The 23,503-nt window shown below is 42.0% G+C and overlaps 1 protein-coding gene across 2 annotated transcripts; it reads left to right on the top strand.

Moving 5' to 3' along the window:
* Window positions 1-648: 648 nt before the first annotated feature.
* Minar2 (membrane integral NOTCH2 associated receptor 2) lies at window positions 649-16,179 on the top strand. Of its 2 annotated transcripts, XM_028893704.2 has the most exons (5): window positions 649-992; window positions 4,032-4,089; window positions 5,142-5,221; window positions 11,334-11,558; window positions 14,898-16,179. In XM_028893704.2, the coding sequence occupies exons 1-5, from the start codon at window positions 816-818 to the stop codon at window positions 15,075-15,077; spliced, it is 720 nt and encodes a 239-aa protein (XP_028749537.1). In that variant the 5' UTR covers window positions 649-815; the 3' UTR covers window positions 15,078-16,179. The 2 variants fall into 2 exon arrangements, with proteins under 2 accessions (XP_028749537.1, XP_037053052.1); XM_037197157.1 differs by lacking the exons at window positions 4,032-4,089; window positions 5,142-5,221 and having other exon boundaries at window positions 653-992.
* The last annotated feature ends 7,324 nt before the right edge of the window (window positions 16,180-23,503 follow it).

Here is a 23,503-nt window from a genome sequence, read left to right on the forward strand (position 1 = left end):
TTACAACACAGCCCATCATTCAAACTCAGCAGCCTGGTTACCCTCTAGTTCCAAATGTGCCCTGGGATCTCTAAACTTCATAGCTATCCTCTAGCTAGGGATAGTCAAAGGATCCTGCATATTGAGTGGTCACAGAAATGTGTTAGGGCCTTACTGCAACAATCCACAAGACACATGCCTGCTATTTTCCCACTTAGAACAAGCTGCCAAACTCAACGGGGTTAAGATGACCTTGAGCTTGAGTCTGGGATTCAAAACCTAAGGAGGAATGAGATCGGGGCTTATCTCAAGAGAGGTTGAGTAAGCCGGGCCAGGGCCAGAGCAGCTGCTTTAGAGCAGCGATACAGAAAACAAAATCAAACAGTGGGTCTCTTCAGGTGATGGTGCTGAGCTGCCAATGATGGATTTTCATAATGAGATTGTGGCAGCTTTAATATCCAGGATAGCCTTTTTAGATTCTGAATGGGGAGAGATATCAAGTGCAACATGTATCTAATTTTCTCATTCTATTAATTTTAATTGATGTACCCTTTTAGTGCAGTTCAAACATCATATGCATGTGTGTGAGGTGTGTGTGTGTGTGTGTGTGTGTGTGTGTGTGTGTGTGTGTGTGTGTGTGTGTTTGTTGTGAGGTAGGAGGGAGGGCCTTTTGCTGCTTTGTTGTTTTGTTCTTGTGTACTGACGTGGCCTTTAGAAGGTGGCTTTTGTGTGTAGCCAAGAGACCTGGTTTCAAATGCCAGCAGGAGCATCTTCAGGCTCATTAATAATGGAGGCGTCTGGCAGGGGCAGCTTCGCTTGCTTTGTTTCCACCGTAGATGAAAGGGGACATGGATCTTTCTGTTTTGCCCAATAACAACCATCCTGACAAATTCCTGCAGCTTGACGTGAAGTCTTTAATGAGGAACTCAACCCTTCTGCAGGCTAGCCTCGCGAGATTTCCGGGTGGGAATTTTCCTGCTACACAACACTGGCAAAACCTTGTCTACTCCCAGGTAAGATCGAAGGACCTATAAATACAGGTGGGAAGCTTGTTTCTTTCTCATTATATGACATTTTCTCATTTCTGCGAAGGAGGCTTGGGGTGGGGGGTACCTAGCAGCTGCTTCTTCCTCCTCATCCCTTCCCGTAAGCTCTGCGCGAAGAAGTGCAAATTCTCCCTCCGATTCACTCCCCTCCAATCCCTGACAGCTCTGCCTCTGCTTGTCTTTGTTCCAAATGTGCAAATGTGCGTAGCTCTTCTTTACTCCTTCCCTTCAGAACATTTCAAAGCAACTGTTTTCAAATAAGATTCGCGGGGGGGGGGGGGAGGGATACTTAAACTTTGTTGCTGTAAGCCATGCATAAAATATCAAATGCTTACAGTGCAAGGGTGTACCTGCCTCTGAGAAAGCCTGAGCCTTGCCTCTGCCGCATTTAGATCCCCCTTCCTTTGATAGAGAAGAGTGAAGGGTACCGATGAGTGACGGGGAAAGATTGGCCGGGCTCCATCTTGGAAAGGAAATGGCTCTCAGCTTAGATGCGCCTCTGCCACAGGTGTCCGCGTGGACCAGCCATAGGAATAAGACCTTCCAATCTCATGCAGATCTCACCGCTCTTGTTCTTTCACAAAAGAATGCAGCTGATGGGTTCCATCTGCGGAAAGCCACACAAAGGAGGCCCCTGCTGAGGCTAATCAAACAGGGATAATCTTGTTTTAAGATGTGGAGGCCAATGGCGTTGAGGGTTACTCTAGGTAGCAAGAGGAAAGGGCATTTCATTTCAGAAACGATGTGACTGTGCTACAAGCCCCTGTAACTCCTTAAATCCTTTGGAGTGTTCAAATTCCGTGAACAGAAATGTGTTTGCTTTTAAGAACAAGTGGCTACTCGTGAGTCCTGGTGTACAGGGCCTATTTCGTGGTGTGGTTGTGGCCTCTTGGAATGTGCGTCATGAGTTCATTCAGAGTCAGATACACTCAAATGATTATGTAAATTGCCTCTACTCTATAAGGGGTTCAATCTATTTCCATTATAAGTCAGCCTGTTATCACAACTGAATGTTGTTGTTTTTAATTTTGCGTAGTACAGTCTTTGAACTCCTCAAAGCCTTGCGGCTTTCTATGCACACCCACTTACCATTGTTTTGTGTTTTGCTTGGTTAAATGAAGTAAAGCCCCTTCTTTATCTCATTTTTTTTTGCCAGAGAACAAAAGGATTAAAATTATTTCAGAAAATCTTGCCCCTCCTCCACCTCCACTCTGTGAAGTACCTTGTAAGAACACGTAGCCAATAGACTGTTCTGGACTGTGACACAGCAATATTTCTAGCATGTTTTGTTCGGTGCTGTGGTTGGTCAACTGCCTCCATTTGGAATTTCACAATTAAAACTCAAAACCTGAGGAAATGCAAATTTCTGACAGGCAACATTTTATCCAGGCCCTTTTGGGCCTAAATAATTATTCCAGGAACAAGGAGGTGTACTTCTGCATATGTACCTTTGATAAACCGCCAATAAATGGTCTTTTTTTACCCTAAAAGACAATGACAAGTAGCTTAGGGAAGGCCACTTTACTACTGAAGTAATGAATCCTGGGAAGGAATGGTAGGCAAGTGTGAAATCAGGAAACCAAGGAAGGTGTGCTTCAAAGTATGAGCAACTGCATCTGGTCCTCACGGTCATCAGCACGTGCCTCAGGTAGATCTAAAAACCAAGACCGACATACTTGTTGAGTAAAAAGTACATAAATATGAACAAATGGTAATATGAAGTTTTGAAATGTTCAGAATGATGCTTAAAATAATTCATCCATATACCAAGAGTATTGAATGAGGTGTTAAGCATGTCTCAAGAGGGAGTTATCAAATATTTCTTAATTAAATTCCTGGATGGGCAGTGAATTAAGCAAACAGAAATTGTGCAAACACAATTCTTGTGTATGAAATTCTCAAAAAAAATTTTTAATTAAAAATTTAGGTTTGATCCACAGGAAGAGATTTTGGGATTCAGTATGATCTCTTGAAAAATTAATGTGAGACTCACTTTGGTTTCTTAAGAAGTGAAAACAAATAATGTATAAGGAGAGGACAGTGGAGTCCAGTTTCCTGTAACAGTTTAAGAAGTAGAAACAGAAGTACTGGGCTGTAATTCAGTTGATAGAGTGCCTGCCTGACATGTGGGAAGGCCTGGCTTTTATCCCAAGCTCTGCATAAAAGATGTGCAGTATACACCTATAATCCCAGCACTCAGTAGGCAGAACCAAGAGCATCAGGAACTCAGGGTTCAGTTGTATAAGGAGTTGGAGGCCAGCCTGGGCTACCTGCAATTTTATCTCCATTTTGTTTTGTTGTTGTTGTTTTTGTTTTGTTTTTATTTTAAAAAGGAAAAAAATAGTATCGAGTTTGGAAAAATAATGGATAATATTGTTACTTCCCTAGTGTTTGGTTTGGTTTTAAGGCAGGATTTCATGTAGCATGGGCTGGCCTCAAGCTCAGTCTGTGGCCAAAGGTAGGTAGGTGTCCTTAAACCTGGGATGCGTCCTCCTTCCTCATGCCCTGAGGGTTGGAATTGCAGGTATGTGCCACCATACCTGGTTATTGAAGCTTTGGATATCAAATCCCAGGTTCCTGCATGCTAGGCACACATTCTACCAATGCACTAGCAAGCAAGCAAGCAAGCAAGCAATCAAGCAGGCAGGCAGGCAAGCAAGCAAGCAAGCAAGCAAGCAAGCGTACACACACACACAAACATACATCACACACAAACACCACACACACACCACATACAAACACAACACACACACCCCGCACACACACACCCACATACAACCCCACACACACACTACACACAAACACAACACACATCACACACACACACACACACACACACACAACCCCCCCCATACACAACACACACACACTAAAACCTTTTTTAATTAAGTGATAAAATATTTAAAGGCGTTCTATTGGGTGTTGGTTTTTCTGGTGAGCAGCTGGACTGCTGAGTCTATTCAAGTGAGCTCTGTCTATTCCTGACTCCTTTCACATTGGTTTCAGAACCCCGAGGCTTCTCAGAGGAAATCTGTGAGCTGGAGTGAAAAGCCAGTGGTGAGAAGTGGGCATCTCATTTCCAGACATGCTCATTCGCTGGTTTCATGTCCTAACCTGCATTCTTCACTGCTTTTCCGTCCCACACCACTGTTTTTCTTAAATATCAACACTCCATGTGTTGTCCATTCATGTGCTTGCACATGTAAATATGTTTGTATGTATGTGTTTATTCTATGTAGGTGTGTATGCATGTGCATTTGTGTGCATGTGTGTGTTTGTATGTGTGTGGGTGTATGTACATGTGTATATGAGTTTATGTGTGTACATCTGTGCATGTATATAAATGCGTATGTGTTTGTGCACGTATTCTGTGTAAGTGTATAAACTGTGTGTGTGCATGTGTGTGTATGTGTCTATATGTATTTGTGTGTATGTGTGTTTGTGTGGATGTATGTATGTATGTGTGTGCATGCATTAGCGCTTCAGCCTACCATTCTGTAACGCCATGTTTTACTTTCACTGTGTCATCACTTACAACATTTCCATTGTTTTTATTTAAAACATAGTCTAAATGATTACAGGATTTGGATTTGGGATATGTTTTGGATGGTTTCTAGATTAATAACTAAGTCTTTTGTGTACTTTCCTCTAGAGTCCATCATATGATCAATGTTTTGGAAATACTCAGAAAATGGAGTATTTCCAGTGTCAATTGATTGCATTTGTTAATTGTGTTGTACAAACTGCCTTTGTCTTTGGGAATCTTTTGTATGGATATACATAACTTTAATGATTACATTTTACTTTTACAGTAATTTTATAACACATAAAATTTTATAGTTATCCTTTGCCGATGATGATGATGTTACTTTTATTCAAAACCTTTGTAGCTACCAAAGCTTCTTGCCTTGAGTCTATTTTGATATATTATATTGTGATATTATTGTATGATATTATATTTTCTGTAGTAGTTCGTGATGTTGTTTTGTAAAAACAAACATCCCCAAATCTAATAACCCAGTAGGGTATGTAAGGCATCTGTACTCTTGAGATGTTGATGCTGCATACATTCTGAGGAGCTTATCTAAAAGCAGAATTCAAATTCTTTTTCTGGAGGTTCTTTCTACAGTATCAGGATCTGCATTATGTCTGCAGACCGAGAAGACAGAGAGGAAGACACAAATCCTGTTGGGGAGGTTAGTAGTCAAGCTTGAATTTCAACCCAACTGGTGCGTGTCTTGGAAGAGGAAATGGATTTGTTGTGTGTCTCGCCAGGCACTACTTCGTTCTTATCCTTTAAAATAGATAGATGCCATGTTTAAGATACGATGCTTGACATACGCTATAAATAATCTAGTGTGTGTGTGTGTGTGTGTGTGTGTGTGTGTGTGTGTATGTGTGTACAGATTCCTAAACCCTTGCCCTCCCCACAGAATTAACAACCGAGACTGTCTATCAGATTGAAGGTTCTACCTAATCACCCCACTTAGCAGTAGCTCCTGCAAGCCATCGTAATCCTACAAATTCCCCTTTAAAGAAACCGGATTATTGCCCTACACTAATTGCTTCCTTTCTGAGCAGTGAAGAAGTCACTATTCCAAAATCCTTCTGAAATCTCTCCAGGAGTGCTTGTGCAGACCCCTTCCCTGGAGGTGAGGCAGGATCGTTTCCGCTCTCTGTGAAGAGCCCCCGACTTGCCCTCTGCACAGCCTCATGCTCCAGGCTTGGGAGGGTCTCCAAACTTATTTCTACTCTTATTCATAAGAATTTGGAGACCTATGCTTATTTTTGTTTTCTCAATGTGGGGTCTGTTGTTTTTGCAGTTATTCTCAGTTTTGATGTCTAAATGACTGGAAACGCAGACAATAAATAGTGTTTGCCCAGAATACCCAAGTGATTATTTTATTTTAAAGACTCTAGTTCCCATCTTGTAGTGTCTTCAGCAGTTTATTTCCTATACAATCTATTTAACGATTTGTTACTATAACCCTCTTTATTTAGCCTCAAACAGTTCTTCCTGACATAAAATACTCTTAAAGGCGCTGTAAAGCACGGGTCTCCAGCTGGCCTTTGGAACTCACTTTCCTGTTTCCATTTCTCCAACTTCTGGCTTAATGGCCACCAACCGAGGCTTATAAAACCAGGCCTTCAACATAATCTTTGTCTTCAGTTACTTCATACAGTGGAGATATTTTCCTTCACTTCGTATTTTTTTTTTTTTGTTTGTTTGTTTGTAAGTAATTTTACATCCCAGTGTTTGGGGCCTGCAGTTATTACCCTAGGAAACACCACACCTTTAGACCCTCCTTGCACACTTTTGTTTAACCATCCTGTTGAATTCCTTGACTCTACTCATATACAAATGTTCTGAGAAGGTAGATGTGACTATGTATAATTTTACATTTGCAAAAAGTGTCTGCTAGTTAGTAACAATTATCTCTCAAATTACCATAGTAGCATGTATACCAAATGATTTCCAGTGTTGAGTAACTATCTTCAAGCTTCCAACATCAGGGGGTGGGGATATGGCTCGATGGTGAAATGTTCGCCATGCAAGCTTGATGCTGTGTATTTGGCTCTCCAGCATTCACATGAAAAGCTGGGCTGAGGGGCAGGTTTCCATAATTCCAGTGCTGGGGTGAGGTGGTGTTGGGACAGATGGATCCCTGGGGCTCATAAGCAGCCAGTCCAGTTGAATCGGTGAGTTCCAAGCTCACTGAAAGACCTCGTCTCAAAAAATAAGGAGCAGAGTGGTTAGGGAAGACACCCAGTGTCAGCCTCTGGTGTCCACTCATGCACATATGTGCACTTATGTGTGTACACACAAGCACATGTACACGGAGAAACATGTACATACACTACTCTCATACAAAACAAGTAAGAATAAAGTTCCCAGTGTTCCTTCCCAGTTCTGGCATGCTGCACAGTGGGACACAACTGTCCATTTCCAGCAGCTCTTCAGCACTGGAGAGGGAGGTCACCGCCCGCCGCTCTGACAAGTGGCAAAGTGACAGTCTCTGTAGATCACGAGAACTCTTAGGAACAGCAGATGGACAGGGGACGCTTCTCTTTTCCAAACAGTGGTCATGGTTTTGAGTTGCTTGTTTCATGGTCCTACCATCTCAGATCCCTGTCTATAGGTCAAAAAACAAAACAAAACAAACAAAACAAACAAAAAAATAAAAACAAACCCCAAACAAACAAACAAACGAATAGTGACAGAAATCGTGAGGAAGAGTTTGGAAACAGCTTGGATACGACCTCAAGTCACTTCTGCTGTGCTTTCTTGGTATCAAAAAGCCTGACCCCAAACTAATTTCAGGACAGATGAAAGAAGCTGGACACTGCGTAGCTTGTGCTCAACCAAGGGAACGAAACTGGTTGTGTGCAGCCAGGCTCCATGCCTGGGTCTCTGTGTATCCACCTCCTTAAACTTGCATCCTTCCCGAGTTCTTAAAGTCGAGGCACTAAATATTGAATCACATTTTGGAATCTGATCTTCCAGTCTCGCTCAGCTGAAATATAAAATGAAACATGCTTCTGTTTAATATGCTTTCTTAGGACTTTTCCTTTGTGTGCTCTTAAGATAGCCTACATTTTATACCTGCGTCCTCTTAGGGATTGGCCAACTTGCCTTTAACATTTCTTACTGCTCTGGTAATTTGGAGATACATCAGTTTCCCTAATTTCAACATCTCTATCCTTTCCCTGCAATTAGTTCTTCATTCCTTAATTAATAACACCTGTGTTCAACTTTTTGCTTACCAATTCTTTAGTTTACTTTAAACTCAAATTGTTATATTGTTTCCAATCTCATCGATTTCTGTTTATTTTCAACATTCCTTTGTTTCAATCTCTCTGCCTATCACCAATTTTACTCCCTCTTGATGTATATTTTTAGAGGTTCTCATTTTAATGGCCTGTGAGCTGCTAACATTTAGAATGTGTTTGCCTGAATATGTCTTCTAGCTCTTTTTATTAAGTGGTATTTTACTTGCACATTAAAGTATTAGGATTAAAATAAACGGACAAAGTCTGGCTTAATATTGAAAGTCTAGTTAAACTTTGAAGTGTTACTTTAAATAAATAGTTTAAATGGAATTTATTTTACAGTTCAGTTGATTGAAATCACAGAAATGCTACTGAATTTTCTTCTTAGTATTTCACCTAAGATGTAGCATGCAATATTGGACTTTGTATATGTTCCTTTATTTTCTTAAATTGATTTGGGAAAAAAAATAGTAAAATACAAATGAACCACAATTTTCTTTTTAAACCACTATTTGAACTTGGAGATTCACTCTTGCTAGGTAAGCATTCTGCCTTTGAACTATATCTGCAGCCCCAGGATTAATATTTATTTTTATCCTGCCATTAGATAATACTTATCATTTGTTTGGCTGTCTCAGGGATGGGACCCAAGATCTCCCATGTGCTCAGTGCCCAAGCCACATCCCTAGTAATCCTTTCAAATTCTTTTTGAATAATTTAATTAAGATGTAAAGTATGAAAAATAACTGATTTCTTCAGATTAGTAATGAAGCTTAAATTTAAGTTTTCTTTGGTGTAGCCTTCAGACATAAGAATACTGTGCAGATCAGAGACAAAAAAAAAAAAACACATTTCAGGAAAATATTTAACATTTTTCAAGAATATGGCCTAGACAAAAGGCTTAAAAACTGCTTTAGAATATACCTCTGACAGTTTTGATACTTTCACATATTAATTCTTCTAAACCTATATGTATTTTATAGTGTATATATACTTTTCTTGAGCCACGCATTTTATTTCCCTCATTTATCAACCCTTCTTATTTATGTGAGATGAGCAGTGGAGCAGGAAAAGAACCTAACAGAGACAGCTCATGCATGTCAGAAGAGTTAGCACGCTTCAGAAATGATCAAAGCTGTCCAGGCTTGAAGAAAACAATAGAATTCTAATTGTGTGAAGCTCCAATAACCTTAATTTCTTGTCAGGTTGTTTTTATTTAATTTAGAACAACACTTATGAATCTCCTCATCTTTGAGCTAAATACTAAGAAGATTTATTATATGACTTAACATTATAAACTATAAATTGACTTTTTAGCAGACACAAACCAAATTAAAGTTTTTTTTTAAAGGGTCTCCAAATTGAGCTATAAAGTATGAAAGATGCATTTAATAAGAACATAATGGAAGGGCTGGAGAGATTGCTGCTCTTCCTGTGGACCCAGCATCCCATGTCTGTAACTCAAGTTCCAGGAGATCTGATATCTTCTCTTGCCTTGGAATACATCAGGCCCACATGCGATGCACATACATATATACATGCACACACACACACACACACACACACACACACACACACACACAAATACACATAAACTAAAAATAAAATAAATAAATCTTTTTTTTTAAGTCATAGAAACCCAATGCCCAGGAGAACACAAATGGTTTTATCTAGATTATTTTTCCCTTTACTTATAAGTTATTTCAGAAGGACATGTGATGCCAGTCCACAATTTTAATTTATATAAGTACATGTTTAATCTGTGTCCTAAGGGAAACTGAGGCCATTGATGTATGGCCAGAGGTTGTCATACACATGACTCAAAAGGACATGATTCCTATTGTTATATCTCCAAAGTTCTTAGGGTCAGTCACCAGTATTACACACACACACACACACACACACACACACACACACACACACATACACACACACACAAGGGTTGGTAGAAAAAGCACATACATTTCTCATGTGTATTTTTTCTATGTTTCAATATCTTTTTTTTTATTTCAAAAAGTCAAGAATTAATTACTCTAGCTGGTCAATAGACACACAGAGGTGAGTGGTATTAAACTGACTCAGTTGCTCTATGACTTTTCCTGGAGCCACGGACCATGTGACCAAATCTTTCCACCTCAGATTGGGTGCTGATAACAGACCGGAGAAATGATCCCACCCAAGTCTAGCTTAGTGGAACAATACATTTCTTACAGTAACTTAGAGGAGCATGGGCAACTCAAAGGCAACTGTAGCTCCAAAGCATCCAATGCAGCACGGATGTGAACTCTCAAAACTTGCCTCCCTGTGCCCCGCCTGTGCCAGTGGTCAGCAGCTGCATCGCCAAGTCTCCTTTTCCCTAGCAACTGTTTGTTGCTTTTATGTCCGTGGGAAGATGGCTTGTGAATCCAGTGACCTTGGACCTTCCTGAGAATTTAAGGGTCTTGGGCTTCCTGAGCCTGGTAAAACGCATTAGTAGCTTCCTAGGTTTAATGAACCTCCCTTCCCTTTTTGTCTAGGATGGAGTGTTTCAGTTTGGGAGAAGAAACTAAGCAGTATCCCTCCTCAAAACTCTCTGAAATAGGAGCTAAGGATGTGTTTATAAAAAGCCAAGACATTTAAAAATGATTTAAAGGGTTTTTTTTGTTACTTTATTTATTTATTCGTGTGTGCGTGTGATTGTATGCATGTATGTTTATACACTTGCATGTGCCTGCCAGGACATATGAGTGTGGAGATCAGGAAAAAGGCAGTACCAGTTTTAGGATTCCATTCTCTTCTTGTGCTGTGAGGGTGTGGGGATCAAATCTAGGCTGGCAGGTTAGCAGCAATCACCTTTACCTGCTGAGTCATCTTGTAGTCCCAGAAAATATTTTTAATCTTAAATTTGGTGGATTCATACAACAATATTAAATACTATTTTTATGGATCTTGGAGTACACTAAAAAGCATAAAATGGAAAACTGGATTTATTCAGAATTCTACCAGATGAACTGGAGAACTGTGGTGATATTTTATATGTGCTCTAACAAATAAAGCTTACCTGGAGATCAGAGAGACAAGGGAACAAGCCACAGCCACTTCTCACCTCGCCAACTCCTCAGCCTGAAAGGGGGTGATCTCCTGTCTCTTCCCACCTTATATTCCTCTCTCAGCCCAGCATATCACTTTCCAAGTGCTGGGATTAAAGGTGTGTGCCACCACTGCCTGGCTTCTATGGTTAACTAGTGGCTAGCTCCACACTGTGATCTCCAGGCAAGCTTTATTTGTTAGAGCACAAACAAAATATCACCACAGAGAACACTGTTCTTTCTTTGTAGCTGGAGAATGTCATCGAAATGGATATTAAACTGAACATGATAAAATATACAGAGAGAACTCAGTTAATGGTAGGATTCTAGATCAAAGTAGATCCTAGAGTCATTTTGAATCTGTTGAATTTGAGACAGAATCCACAAATCTTCAGATACAGATCTCTGCTATTTGGCTTTTGCTATCTGCCACCACAAGCCCATCTCATTTTTTTTTTTTCTCCTAAAGGGAGAAAAGAACATCGCTTCTCTGCAAGCTAAGGGATTTGGCGGGGAGAACCCAGTCCTTCCTGACAATCCTCCACCGTCCATGTCTCCAGTCATGAAGAATAACCCGCTATATGGTGATGTAAGCTTGGAAGAAGCGATGGAAGAAAGGAAGAAGAGTCCGTCCTGGACCGCTGAGGAATATGACAAGCATTCTGCGCACACAAATCTCTCTGGACAGCTGAAGGTATGTATACTCAGAATTCCCTTCGACTCTTCAGCCAGATCAACTGGGTGAGCCTGAGAAGGTGTAGACGTGAGAGGAGTTCCTCACTAAACACAGAATCTCCAGACTACGGGTCCTATGGGTCCTTGCAATTAGTTCTCTTTTCCAGCCAGTATTTGGGGTTATTTGTTGTGTATTTTTCACAGCCAATGGCATCTGTGTGCTGCAGAGAGAAGAAAAGTGAGGTAACAATGAAAAAAAGGTCTCCTGGGAAGGTGGAAGTTGTTTTTCAGATTAATTTGTAAGGTCATATATGGTTTCCCTGGTTTGTAATCTGGTGTAATGAATTTCTTACTCTACATTTTTCTAAAACAACTTAGGAAGTGATCAGACTTAGGCACTCTGCGAGGAAGTCCTTAACAATGATCACTTTATTAACATTCTAAAACCATGAGATGATTTAAGATTGAAGGTTTACATTTTGATCATTTTTCTTATGTCTCAAAACAAAACATTTCAACAAGGAAAGATATGCCCGAACTCACTCACTCACTCAGCTTAAGATTTTCTTCCCCTTCTCCTTCTGATGTCATCTACACACAGAAGACCCAAATACCTGAAAACCAGAGTGGACCCTCTGTTGTCTGAAAGGACTGGATTCCTGACCAGCCTTGGCTTGCCTCCACCTGCCTTAGGCCAGAAAAGCCTGACATTTCTAAGTACCTTTCATTTAAAAATGTGTGTCTGGTGTGAGGCCATACCTTAACCACCTGCAGCGAACCACATTTGTTTTAAAGGGGGCAGTACTGTAGACTTTTATGTGCTGCACACAGGTTTTAAGACCTCGACTGTGCATGCCTTGAAATACATAATGGTCTGGAATCACTGACAGGTGTTAATCTCCTAGCTGGAAGGTTTCCCCCTCCCCTTTACCTTCTTTCTGGGAAGTTTCCAGAACACACATTCCATGGCAACAACAATGCATTTCTTTTCCTCTTATTTGTTTTGGTTTAATCTCATGCTTCTTACCAAAGACTTCATATCATTAAGTCTGTTATTGGGGAGAATGCATTGATTTATTTCACACACAGTCACTTATTGCTGGGCAACAAGCTAAGGGCTTGTTCTCTTGCCTTTGCTGTGTGCACATATGACAAGGGGCAGTGGGGATGGATGTTGCACCCCTGCCTGCACACAGCTCCATCTAACTGAGCTAATATAAACAGTTTACCTGATTCAAAGACCGTCATTTTCATCTGCCAATTAAAAAAAAAAAACAATTAAATTTGTTTCTCAGAAATTTTATTTATTTTTTATTTTTTTTAAGTTTGGATAGCAGACCAAGGAAGCTGAAGATCGTTGGCAATTAGTAGAAATGTTTTAAGTTACATTTACAAAGGTCAAATACAAATCTATTGGATGCGCTGCTACTGAAACTGCCAGTCCTCCACCTAGCTGTCCCTCTGTGCGCGCGCGCGCGCACACACACACACACACACACACACACACACACACACTTCTCAAAGCAGTTGTGCTCTCAGAGTTGCCTGTGTACTGGTCCCATGATGCTCCTCCTCAGTGTTAACTTCCAGAAGAAACTTCCAGGAAGCCACGCACCCTGCTCTCATCAGAACTTCTTATATTCTATGACTTCCGCTTCTTCTGTCTGTACTTCCGTCCTTATCTAACAAATAGCAGACAGGCTCCTGATTTAAATTTGTAAGTTTTTTTTTTTTTTTTTTTTAACCTTCAGTTTTTATTTTACCTGTCTGAGTGTTTTGCCTGCTTTGCCATGCATGTGTATGCACCATGTACATGCAGTGCTCTCGGAGGCCGCACATGTGTGTCAGGTCTCCTTGAGATTGGAGTTACAGATGGTCATAAGTGTGAACAGCCACGTGGGTGCTAGAAATCTAACCCAGGTCCACGAGATGAGCAGCCTTCCCCTTTAACTGCTGAATCCCCTTTCCAGCCCCATCATTTCTGTCATTTTGATACCAATATTAACTATAAACATTCTGGTGCCTTCATACAGTACTATTTTTTTTCTAAATGGCTGAGTTATAAGTCACAAAAGATAAAAGAAATAATACACTTAATTACCAATGCGAGCTGAGGCGGGACTTTAAGGGAGGATTGTCTCCCTGAGGGAAGCCATTGGTGAAAAAAAAAAAAAATGAAGCACTAAGTGTGCAAAATGCGGGACTCTGGTTGGGGCACAAACGAGATGCAAAACAAGGGGCATGCAGACAAGGGGTTTTAAGTCAGCGTTCTTCCACACAGGCCTTCCAAACCCAACTGCAGTTCTGAAGCACTTCTAAGTAGGTGGTTTTAACCCAAGTACCACAGCCCAATCCATGCCAGCTCCTTATAGGCTTGTCCATGTCCCTCCTAGCACTACAGCCCTGAGTCTGAAGCTAGTTCAGAGACCCTGCAGGCTGCCAGCTACCGGGAATTGGTTTTGTGACACTACTAGCTGACATATGTCCACTAAAACCATTGAGGGTGATGGCCTCTTTCAAATGCTTCAAGATATCCAGGCAAGAAAGGCAGAGGCGTGCAGTTGCTGTGTGAAACTGGTAACTCAGCTATCTTTGTCCACTTAATGTATGAGAGACAGGACTGATTGCACTAAACTTATTGGAGATTAGAGGAAAGTGTTTTGTTTTGTTTCCAAAAAGTATACGGAAAAGTAGAGTGTATAGGTGACTTATTGGGTACTTGAGAGTAGACTTCTTAAAAAGAGTTCTCTGGCACTCAGAAGATGGAGCCAACGAGACAGACACCGTATGGTTAGGAGCTAACAGGAGCAAAGAAGCATCGTGTCCCCCGAGTTTCTATGTGGAAGATGTAGCTCTGCCATGGAAGTAACTCTTAAGACTAGCTCTATTCTTCCTTCCTGGAAGTCAGTTGGGGTTTCCTGAAATTTACCAAATTCGTATCCCTGCCACAACGGTGAGATAAAACTTCCAAGGTTCATCTAAAGCTAGGCATTGTAATTATATTTCAACTCACCTAACTGGCTTATCGCCATTATTTATAAGAGGTTAGAAACATACAATTGGCTAAAAGATGACTATGATGTTTCTGACTTGGAAGTGCAGGAACTTGATACAGGAATTGTGCAGGCCACCTAACAAAATCTGATACAGACAGACACATTTCCTGCAGGTATCTGTGGTCAGCCAGGCTGTGGCAATGTGTCTGAGACATTTAGAGATGTCAAGCCTACTGTTTAACCCCAAACATGTGAATACAGACTCTCAGGTCCTCTGGCAGCATCTTGTTCCCAAGTATCCATCTGTAATGCTAACTCTCATGACCTATTAGTGGTATTTTCTCTGTGTTGTTTTCTTTTAGGAAAACCCCAACGACCTGCGCTTTTGGCTGGGGGATATGTACACTCCAGGCTTTGACACTCTGTTGAAGAAGAAGAAGAAGCGCAACAAGCAATCAAAATTATGTCACATGGGTATGATCTTACTGGTTGTGGCCTCCATCTTGGTTACCGTGGTAACTCTCAGCGCTTTGTTTGCCTAAGGAAGTTGCAAATGCTTCTTTCAAGCTTTAAAACGCCTTCTGAGTACTTACAGGAAAAATCTGTCTGTGCATTGTGAATGTATGCGTCCTTGTCGCTAGCTCTGTGACTAAACACCATTGTCCTTTAGAATGTGATCTTTGCTTGTGGTATGCTGGCCCCTCCGCTCTGTTCCGTGAAACCTGCGTGTGATTCCCGGTGGGTCTGGGTTTTCTCCTTTGTGAAGCAGATGTTCCGAAGGATCAGAAAACCAAAAGTCACGCACATGCAACCACAATCAAGCTTTATGATAGAGAGCAGAGCATCAGGCGCTGATGGCCGCTTGCCTCAGTGCTCATCCTGCCCATCCGGTTTTCACCACACCTTTCCCTCCTCCCCTCCCCTGGGCACTGCGGGAGCTCCAGCCAACCTGGCCAGCCAGTTGCTAGGGCAACTGGAAGACTTCTGCTGAGCCCAGGTCAATGTAGACCTGCTTTACCCACCTTTATCTCCATTTATGTTAGGGAAGAGGAAAAAGTGGGAGGGAGAAGTTCTATCCTCTTCTAATTTCCCCAGCAACCCTTTATAATGACCCACATTTATGTTGCTGTTTCAGCAGAGATAAACGCGGTCCGCCATTGTGGTATGTGTTTGTGGGTTGATAGAAACCGGCAAGTGTGACCTCTAGTGGCAGTGGGTACATATTCACCAGACATAGTGGGTAGGGCACTGGAGAGACCCCAGGAATGCTGCCACCCCTGAGTATTCAACTGAACGACAGTTAGACCCGAAGGAGAGATGATCCGAGGAGGGAGCTGACTTAATAAGAACCGGGACTAGCTTTTCCCACAGTGTCGTTTCCAGCTGACTGCTGGGTGCAGATTACCTGGGAACAAGCGCACCCTCTCCCCACCCCAAGACATTCTCCCCTACGGCCCCCCAGTGCCACTCCTAACGCTATTTAGTGTGTGAAACAAGGCTTTTCTTCTTCCCCAAAGAGTGCCGTCTTGTGCCCTTAGATAACGCCTTACTATTTCCCTGTATTGCTCATAAAGATACTTGAAGTAAAGTGTATAAAAAAAAATGAAGGTTTACAGGACAATAAACTATCGTGTACAAAGCAAATTCTGTCTTACTGGTCTTTGCGTTGTCTGACTTGTTATTCCTCTTCTTGCTGTGGGTTCCAGTCCACTGTGGAAAGAATGGCAGGGGGATGGAGGTGGAGGGTCCTCCTCACCAGGCTCCCTCCCGCCGGGGCTGCGCTTAGATCCTGCCTGCTCTCACTGCCTTCAAAGCTTGACTGCCCCGTGTGTGTGTTTGCCTCTGGGGACTCAAGTCACGCTCAGGGGTCACCCTGCAGGGTACTTACTCATCTGTGCTGAACTGGGTTATTTGTGTCTGTCCAAGACAGCGCCCGCGCCCAGATAACTTGCTAAAGACGGGGTGGGTAGCCACAGAAATGTGAAGGCCGCTTGTGGGAGCGCCTAGCCTGCCCCGCCCCCACCCAAGGCTTCCCTTCCTCCTTCCAGCCAAGCACCTAGGATTCCTCTCCTCTCTGGCCCTCCTCTCCTTATATTTATGATACCTTTGGACACTCATTTCTTCTGCATGCGTGGATTTATTGCTTTGCTTTTAAAACCAATATCCACCGCTAGCTTTCGGTGTAACTGGATTCAAACTACAATATGGTCCCTCGCTGAATTAATGGTATGTGTCTGCACGTAAGAGAAAGTCATAATGGGAACGTGTCCTTGTTCGCATGCAAATTTATAACTTGCATGCGCTTCTAATTCCCTTGTGAAAACAGCTCTAGCAGAAGAGAAAAAAAAAAGTGTAAGGTCATGGAAAGGACAGCAGTAATGGCTCTGTCCAGGCTTATGTTCAAATCTGGGCTTGCTTGAGAGTTTCTGATCCAGGCCCACTGGTTTTTTTTTTTTTTTTCTTCCTTTCTTTTAAGCTTTTTAAATACAGGGTTGGCACACAGCACCGGTCAATAAATAGTAAGTCCCATTGTTCCCAAGACTATTTTAGTCTCTGTCTTAACCACTAAGTTGGGTTAAAAAATCTGAACACCTAAATTCTTAATAATAATTTTTTCAAATAAAAAAAAAAAAGTGTTCCTTTATTGGAAGGCGTCTCCACGAAAGTTTGCTTTCTTGTTGGTTTGTTTTTTGCGTTTTATTCTTGCATATTAAGTTGGTGTGTTGAAGTCCTATAAGCTAATAATGTCACAATTTCCAGGGGAAAAAATTAGAATGTTCACACTTTGGTAAAGTGCTGCTCTCAAATATTAACAGAAAGATTTGAAGTTGGTTTTTCACCTACTAACGGGTTTTTCCAATTGTATTCCGGTTGCTGCCACCTAGTGGAGGATTTAATTAGCGGCCTATGGGGAAAGCGAGGCCCCAGGCTCCTCCATTTAACTAGAGTGCGCTCCTGCCACCTGGAGGCCACATTTATGCCTGAGCTTACACCATGAAGAAACACCACAGGAAGAAATAAGATTTGAGCTAGCAAGATAAAGGGATGAGAGATCCTGTCTGCTCTTTGTAACGCTGATTTTGACAGTCTCATCATTCTAGAAAAGATACGTGACTGGCTGTGAGTCACGTTGACAAGACGGAGCTAGAACTTCAGAATAAGCTCTAGAGTCCGCTGCACATCATCACCTGTGAACCCTGGAAGACTCCTCAGAGGGTGACTCCTTCCTCAGGTCCTCAAATGAGTTAAACCTTTGCTGCTTGGCTTCAGATTTCCTATGGTCTTCTGAATTTGTATATTGGTAGATCTCGGTATTGGAGGACTCTTTATATTTGTGTGTGTGTGTGTGTGTGTGTGTGTGTGTGTGTGTGTGTGTGTGTGTGTGACTGTAAGGTGTGTGTGCATATGTATCAAGTGTACACCTGGTGTACACAGGTATTTATGCTGTGCATATGTATGTATGGGGAGTGTATATGTATATCTGTGAGTGTGTGTATTCAGGGACTGTCTATGTGGTATACACAGGTATTCATGCTCTGGGTGCTCCTGCGTGCACATGGATGCCCAGGCATCCTGCTCTACCACCCTCTGCCTTATTCCCACAAGGCATCATCTTTCACTGAACCAGGAGCTAGACGGGCAGCAGCAAACTCCAGCGATTTGACTGTCTCCAGGCTCCACAGCACTGGGTTTGCAGGCGGGGTGAGTGGAGGCTGGGGGATTTGAAGTCCACTGCTCATATCTGCGCAGGCTGCACTTTCACTCACTGAACCATCTCCTCTGTCTGAATATAGTTTTTGTCGTTCCCTTTCTTCCTGACCATAGCTTAGTACCGGGTTTCAAGTTTTCCCCTCACGTGACTGAATGGATATAATTTTGTCATAGGTAAGAGATGCTTTTTCAAACTGTAACTGGACAGGGCCGTTAAGTCTCAACCTCTCTACATTCTTACATCCACATCCATTTTTTTTTTATTTAAGACAGGGTTTTGTTCCCTTCCTCATGATCACTTAGCCCAGACTCTGGCCCGGCTTCAGGCAAGACTGTTAAGCAAGAGGGAAGAGTTTCAGAGACTGAGGCAGTTTTCTGCCAGAGTGGCTGCTCTTTTCTCATTTTATAGATGTGGTGACTCACGTACCTGATCAAATTTCTCTCTGTGCAAACAGCTGGAAAAAGTCAGGGTGGAAATACTGCTCTCTCTTCTCCAGGCGGTGTGTGGGACTTTCTTGTGTGCGTTAGGTGATCAGTCCCAACCTGGCTCCGTGTTTCACTCTGTCCTTACTTCCTGACTCAGATATGTAGTCCTGGCTGTCCTGAAACTCACTGTGTAGACTAGGCCCCGCTGGGTTCGAACTCACAGAAATATTCCTGCCTCTGCCTCCTGAGTGCTGGGATTAAAGGTGGGCATCTCCATGCTTGGTCCTTTCCCCTCCTTTATCAACTTACTGACAAGATGCAGAGTCTGCAGACACCCAGGGGTAGATAATTACATGTTTGTGCTGATAACGATGCGCATATTCATATATAGAAACCAGGCACAGGGCTGGAGATGTAGCTCCATGGCATAATACTTGTCCTAGCATGCATTAACTTCTGGGTTGGATCCCCAGAATAAGAAAAGAAAGAAGAAAGAAATCTATTATTTAAAAATGAACCGCCGGGCGGTGGTGGCGCATGCCTTTAATCCCAGCACTCGGGATGGAGAGGCAGGAGGATCTCTGTGAGTTCGAGGCCAGCCTGGGCTACAGAGTGAGTTCCAGGACAGGCTCCAAAGTTACACAGAGAAACCCTGTCTCGAAAAACCAACAAAACAAAACAGGAAAAAAAAAAAAGCCAAGACATCTTTGCGGCAGGGTGGACGCTTATTCCAGATCGGAGGCAGAGACAGCGATCTCTGTGAGTTCGAGCAACCTGGCTACAAGTGATTCCAGGAAAGGCAAAGCTACAAAGAGAAACCCTGTCTCGAAAAAAAAAAAAAAAAAAAAAATGAAATAAAACAAAGTATACTTTTAAAGAAAGAATGATAAAGGTGTATTTTTAAAGTAAAGAATATTACTTTAATTTCAGTTTGAATATGAAATATTCCCCATAGAGAATCATGCATTAAGCCCATTTCTCCAGCAGGTGGCACTATTTTCAAGGCATCCTGCCTACACTCCCAGCTGGAGGAAGAAGGTCACTGAGGGTGTCCTGGGTGGGAGGGGATGGCTTGTCCCCGACCTCACTATAAAATGTTGGACCTGGTAAAAGCCTTGCTCGAATACAAACTGAGGACACTCAATCCCTTCAAGTGTTTTGAGCGCTCCCATCTAAATTCTATTTTTCTACTGGATGTAATGAGAACTTCATATATATCAGCTGCTGATGACAAGAGAGATGTTTATATCTCCTCATCCCCATAATTACTTATATACAATTCCCAGTTCTTCTTCAGCCCCAACTGGAAGGAATTTGTAGAGAAAATAAATGAGTTAAGCAGGCAGGAGCCCAGCCATATTCAGAAGAATAGTGAACCCGAATTCCAGCAAAGTATGCCACTTTTGTTTACATAGACTCTTTGCAAAGTGAAAAATAAACTGCAGACCCCACCATTAAGGATGCCTTTGGGTTAATTACTCTTTCTTAATAAATGGCGTTGGCAGAATTTCTGTAGTCTATCAGAGTGTGGAAGAGCACATAATTTCATTTCTCTGACTTTCCTCTATAATAATTTGATAATTAGATGCCTCCTCCTGTCAGGATCCTGGCTAGAGGTGAACAGACATGAAAATCAACTCCAAAGAAAATCCAACCTCCCTCATCCCACATGTCTACATCCCGCATGTCCACATCTGCTTTGAAGGCTTCCCAGTTAAGATGCCAGCTCTCACTGACAGGTAAGGCTCCAAGGCAGTGCATCTCAGCAGAATTTGACCATGGACTTCTCCATCCTTGTACACTGCCTTAAAAAACCCCACCTGTCTTAATTTGTGCTCGTCAAACACTCAGACTTCCATTTTCACCCCAAAGAAAAAGAAAGCAGAACGGATCACTTTTAATTTCCCAGTATCTTGGAGTTCTTTTCTCACCACCAGGTGGCAGCCGCGCGCCAAAAAGCCACACCACTGCCTGTGCATCCTCAAGGATTGTTCTGCCACCGTGTTTGAAATCCTGGCAAATGACTGGAGAACTTCTAAAAGAAGAACGATAAATCGTGCTGATTACGTCCTGGAGTGGGGGCAGGGGCCGTCCTGGATGGTCCGATGTGCATCAGCACAAAAAGTGACAGTAATTGGGATCCCATACTGAGAAGCTTTCAGAGTCAGGAAGTGCAACCAGGGCACCAGCTCTCATTAACCAAGTCCTCAGCAGCGCTGTCACTGCGACCTCAAGTGATGGCTCCTTTCAAAAGCCGACTCTGAGACAGCTGAAATGAACCTTCATGTTTAGCCAACTCCTTAGCTGATTCTTTCTGTCAAATTTGAGAAAAGATATGGAAAGGCTTCACTCCTGTCTTTCCAGGCTGAAAACCAGAGCTGAAGGTGGAACCCCATGGTGGTTCCAGGGGACATGGAGATACAAGCCGCCACCTTATTAAAGTTCTTTCCTATTCCGTTTTACTCTCTGTGGGAGTATAAAATTAATGAGCACTTAAACCCTGAGAATGTTTAAAGATGATCATTGTTTTCTCTGTACCGTGTGTCTAAAATGTTGAGCCACAATTAGCACTGATTTTTAACGGAATCTAGAAGTTTCCTATTGATGAACTCCACAGTGATCCTGAGCCATACTCCACCATGACAGAGACCACAGTGATCTTGTACATCAGCAGGACTTTCATGTGAGTCTGCCTCTAAAGTTGCATTTTACGATACACAGTCAATTTATTAGACTTCATATTTGTGTCAAAGGTTGAAATTCTAGTTGCTGACTTCAATGGCAAGAAAAACAAGTTTCCTGTTCCTAGAAATATAGTATTCTGTGTAAACTCAGGTCAATCGCCATGTCTAAAGATCACTAACTCGGGTTCAATGAAGTTCAGATTTCACTCTTTGGCTTTTACCATTTCCCCTGAAGAGGGTTTGAGTCTAGGAACAGAACTCCATTCACATAATGAACCAGGCATCCATGGTGAAGGAGGCAAGTCTATCTACTCACTTTGTGGCGATGTGCTAGGTGGCATTGGTCCCTGTACAGACCCCAAGCTTCCTGCCAGCACTTCATATCTAAAGATCTGTATGCGTCATAGAAATATACAGACTTTAGTCTGCTCCGTGCTTGGCATGGTAACCTCTGGGTGAAGTCATTAGCCTAGTGTCCAAGCTAATACTGATGTCTGTTTTAGAGGCCACAGAATAGAAGAGAGCCCTCCAAAGCTCCTCCCCCAGGCACAGGAAATCTCAGGCAAGGTTGGGTCCCCTTTTATCCAATTTTTATCATCTTTATTGTTCTTCCTGGAACTCGTGGTATAGGGTTGCATTTCTGAACTATCTACTCTCAAACTCTTTAAATGCCCCGTTTGGGTAGACCCAATTATATTTTTCTGCTTTTACATTTTTCATTTCCCTGGGGGAGGAGAAAATAATCTCTATTCCTCTTTCCTTCTGAAACAGCATGGTTGTGTCCTAACCTGGCTGGGTCTGTCTGGAACTTGAGTTCTAAACTGGGGAAGAACTGACAGATCTCCTGGGAGCTCCCTTGAACCTGCCTCGTTTTGTTGTGAGAACTGTTTCTCTCATTGAAGCCTTTTAGATAGCTGTCCTCTGTTCCCCACGGAAGTCTCCAAATCTTACCTTGCGGACTGAGGAAGTCAGGTGGGACAAAGCAACAGATGTTCTAGAGAGGGAATTCCCAATAAATATCTCTTCCTGCTTCTCCCTGCTGTCTTGTGCTTGTGAGACATTTTTTTATAATCTCTTTTATTTCTGTATCATCTCCCTTGGAGCCTGCCCACAAGGAAAGAATCAGTTTCACCACCTTTGTCCAGACAGCATAAGACTTGTAGATTTTCCCTGAAGATGCAGGAACCCTTACGGGAAACACTGAGTAAAATGTATCTGACAAAGAAGCAAATGCATGCCCGTGAAGATAAGATTAGCCAAGATCTGGGCTGACGTGTACATGTGAGTAAAAGTGGCATCATGTAGTTGTTGGTGGGTGATGGAATAATGAGTTCAGTGACCTGTGGGTCGCGACTCCTTTGTGGAAATTGAATGACCCTTTCGTAGGGGTTCCATATTCCGCATATCAGATAATTACATTATGATTCATAACAGTAGCAAAATTACAGTTATGAAGTAGCAACAAAACAGTTTTATGGTTGGGGGTCACCACAACATGAGGAATTATATTAAATCATTAGGAAGGTGAAGACCACTGCTCTGCTGTAAAACATAAAGACCTATGAGTGTTGAAAACCTAAAATCTCATAAAGTTAAGCACTCCCAAGATTGTTTTTTTTTCCTGTCATTTATCTTTCAATAGAATGTTATATTTATTGCCAGAAAGTTCTTACTTACACCAAAATAATTTCCACAGGTGGTCTTAAATTAACTGCCATTCAAAAGGAGATGAAAACTGAAACTATTCAGAACTCCATGCTGTTTACTTGTTTTCTGAAATAGCTTGGCTATTTGGAAACATCTGCAAATAAATTTAAAGCAAATATTCTGGACCATTCTTGAATTATAAAACACGTTAAAATGACTCCTATTTAGTTTATGTTATTTAATGTTATCATTGTTGTATAACAAATAGGTTGAGAATGATTTCATCCAATATTTGTAAATGGTTTTTACCATACTTTCATCAAAAGTGCTCTGAAATTGTGCCCTGTGTACTCACTGGGCTTGGTAACACCTCAGACAGTACTTGCACTTGACACTCAGGAGCTGTGATGTGGAAAAGGAAAGAAGGGCCGATCCTGTTTCTAGAAAACATTCTTGGGAGTTAGTAAAGTTTAAATATAGAGGACAAACATATCCGTAGA

Source organism: Peromyscus leucopus, chromosome 19 (assembly GCF_004664715.2).
Source record: "Peromyscus leucopus breed LL Stock chromosome 19, UCI_PerLeu_2.1, whole genome shotgun sequence".
Classification (NCBI taxonomy): domain Eukaryota; kingdom Metazoa; phylum Chordata; class Mammalia; order Rodentia; family Cricetidae; genus Peromyscus; species Peromyscus leucopus.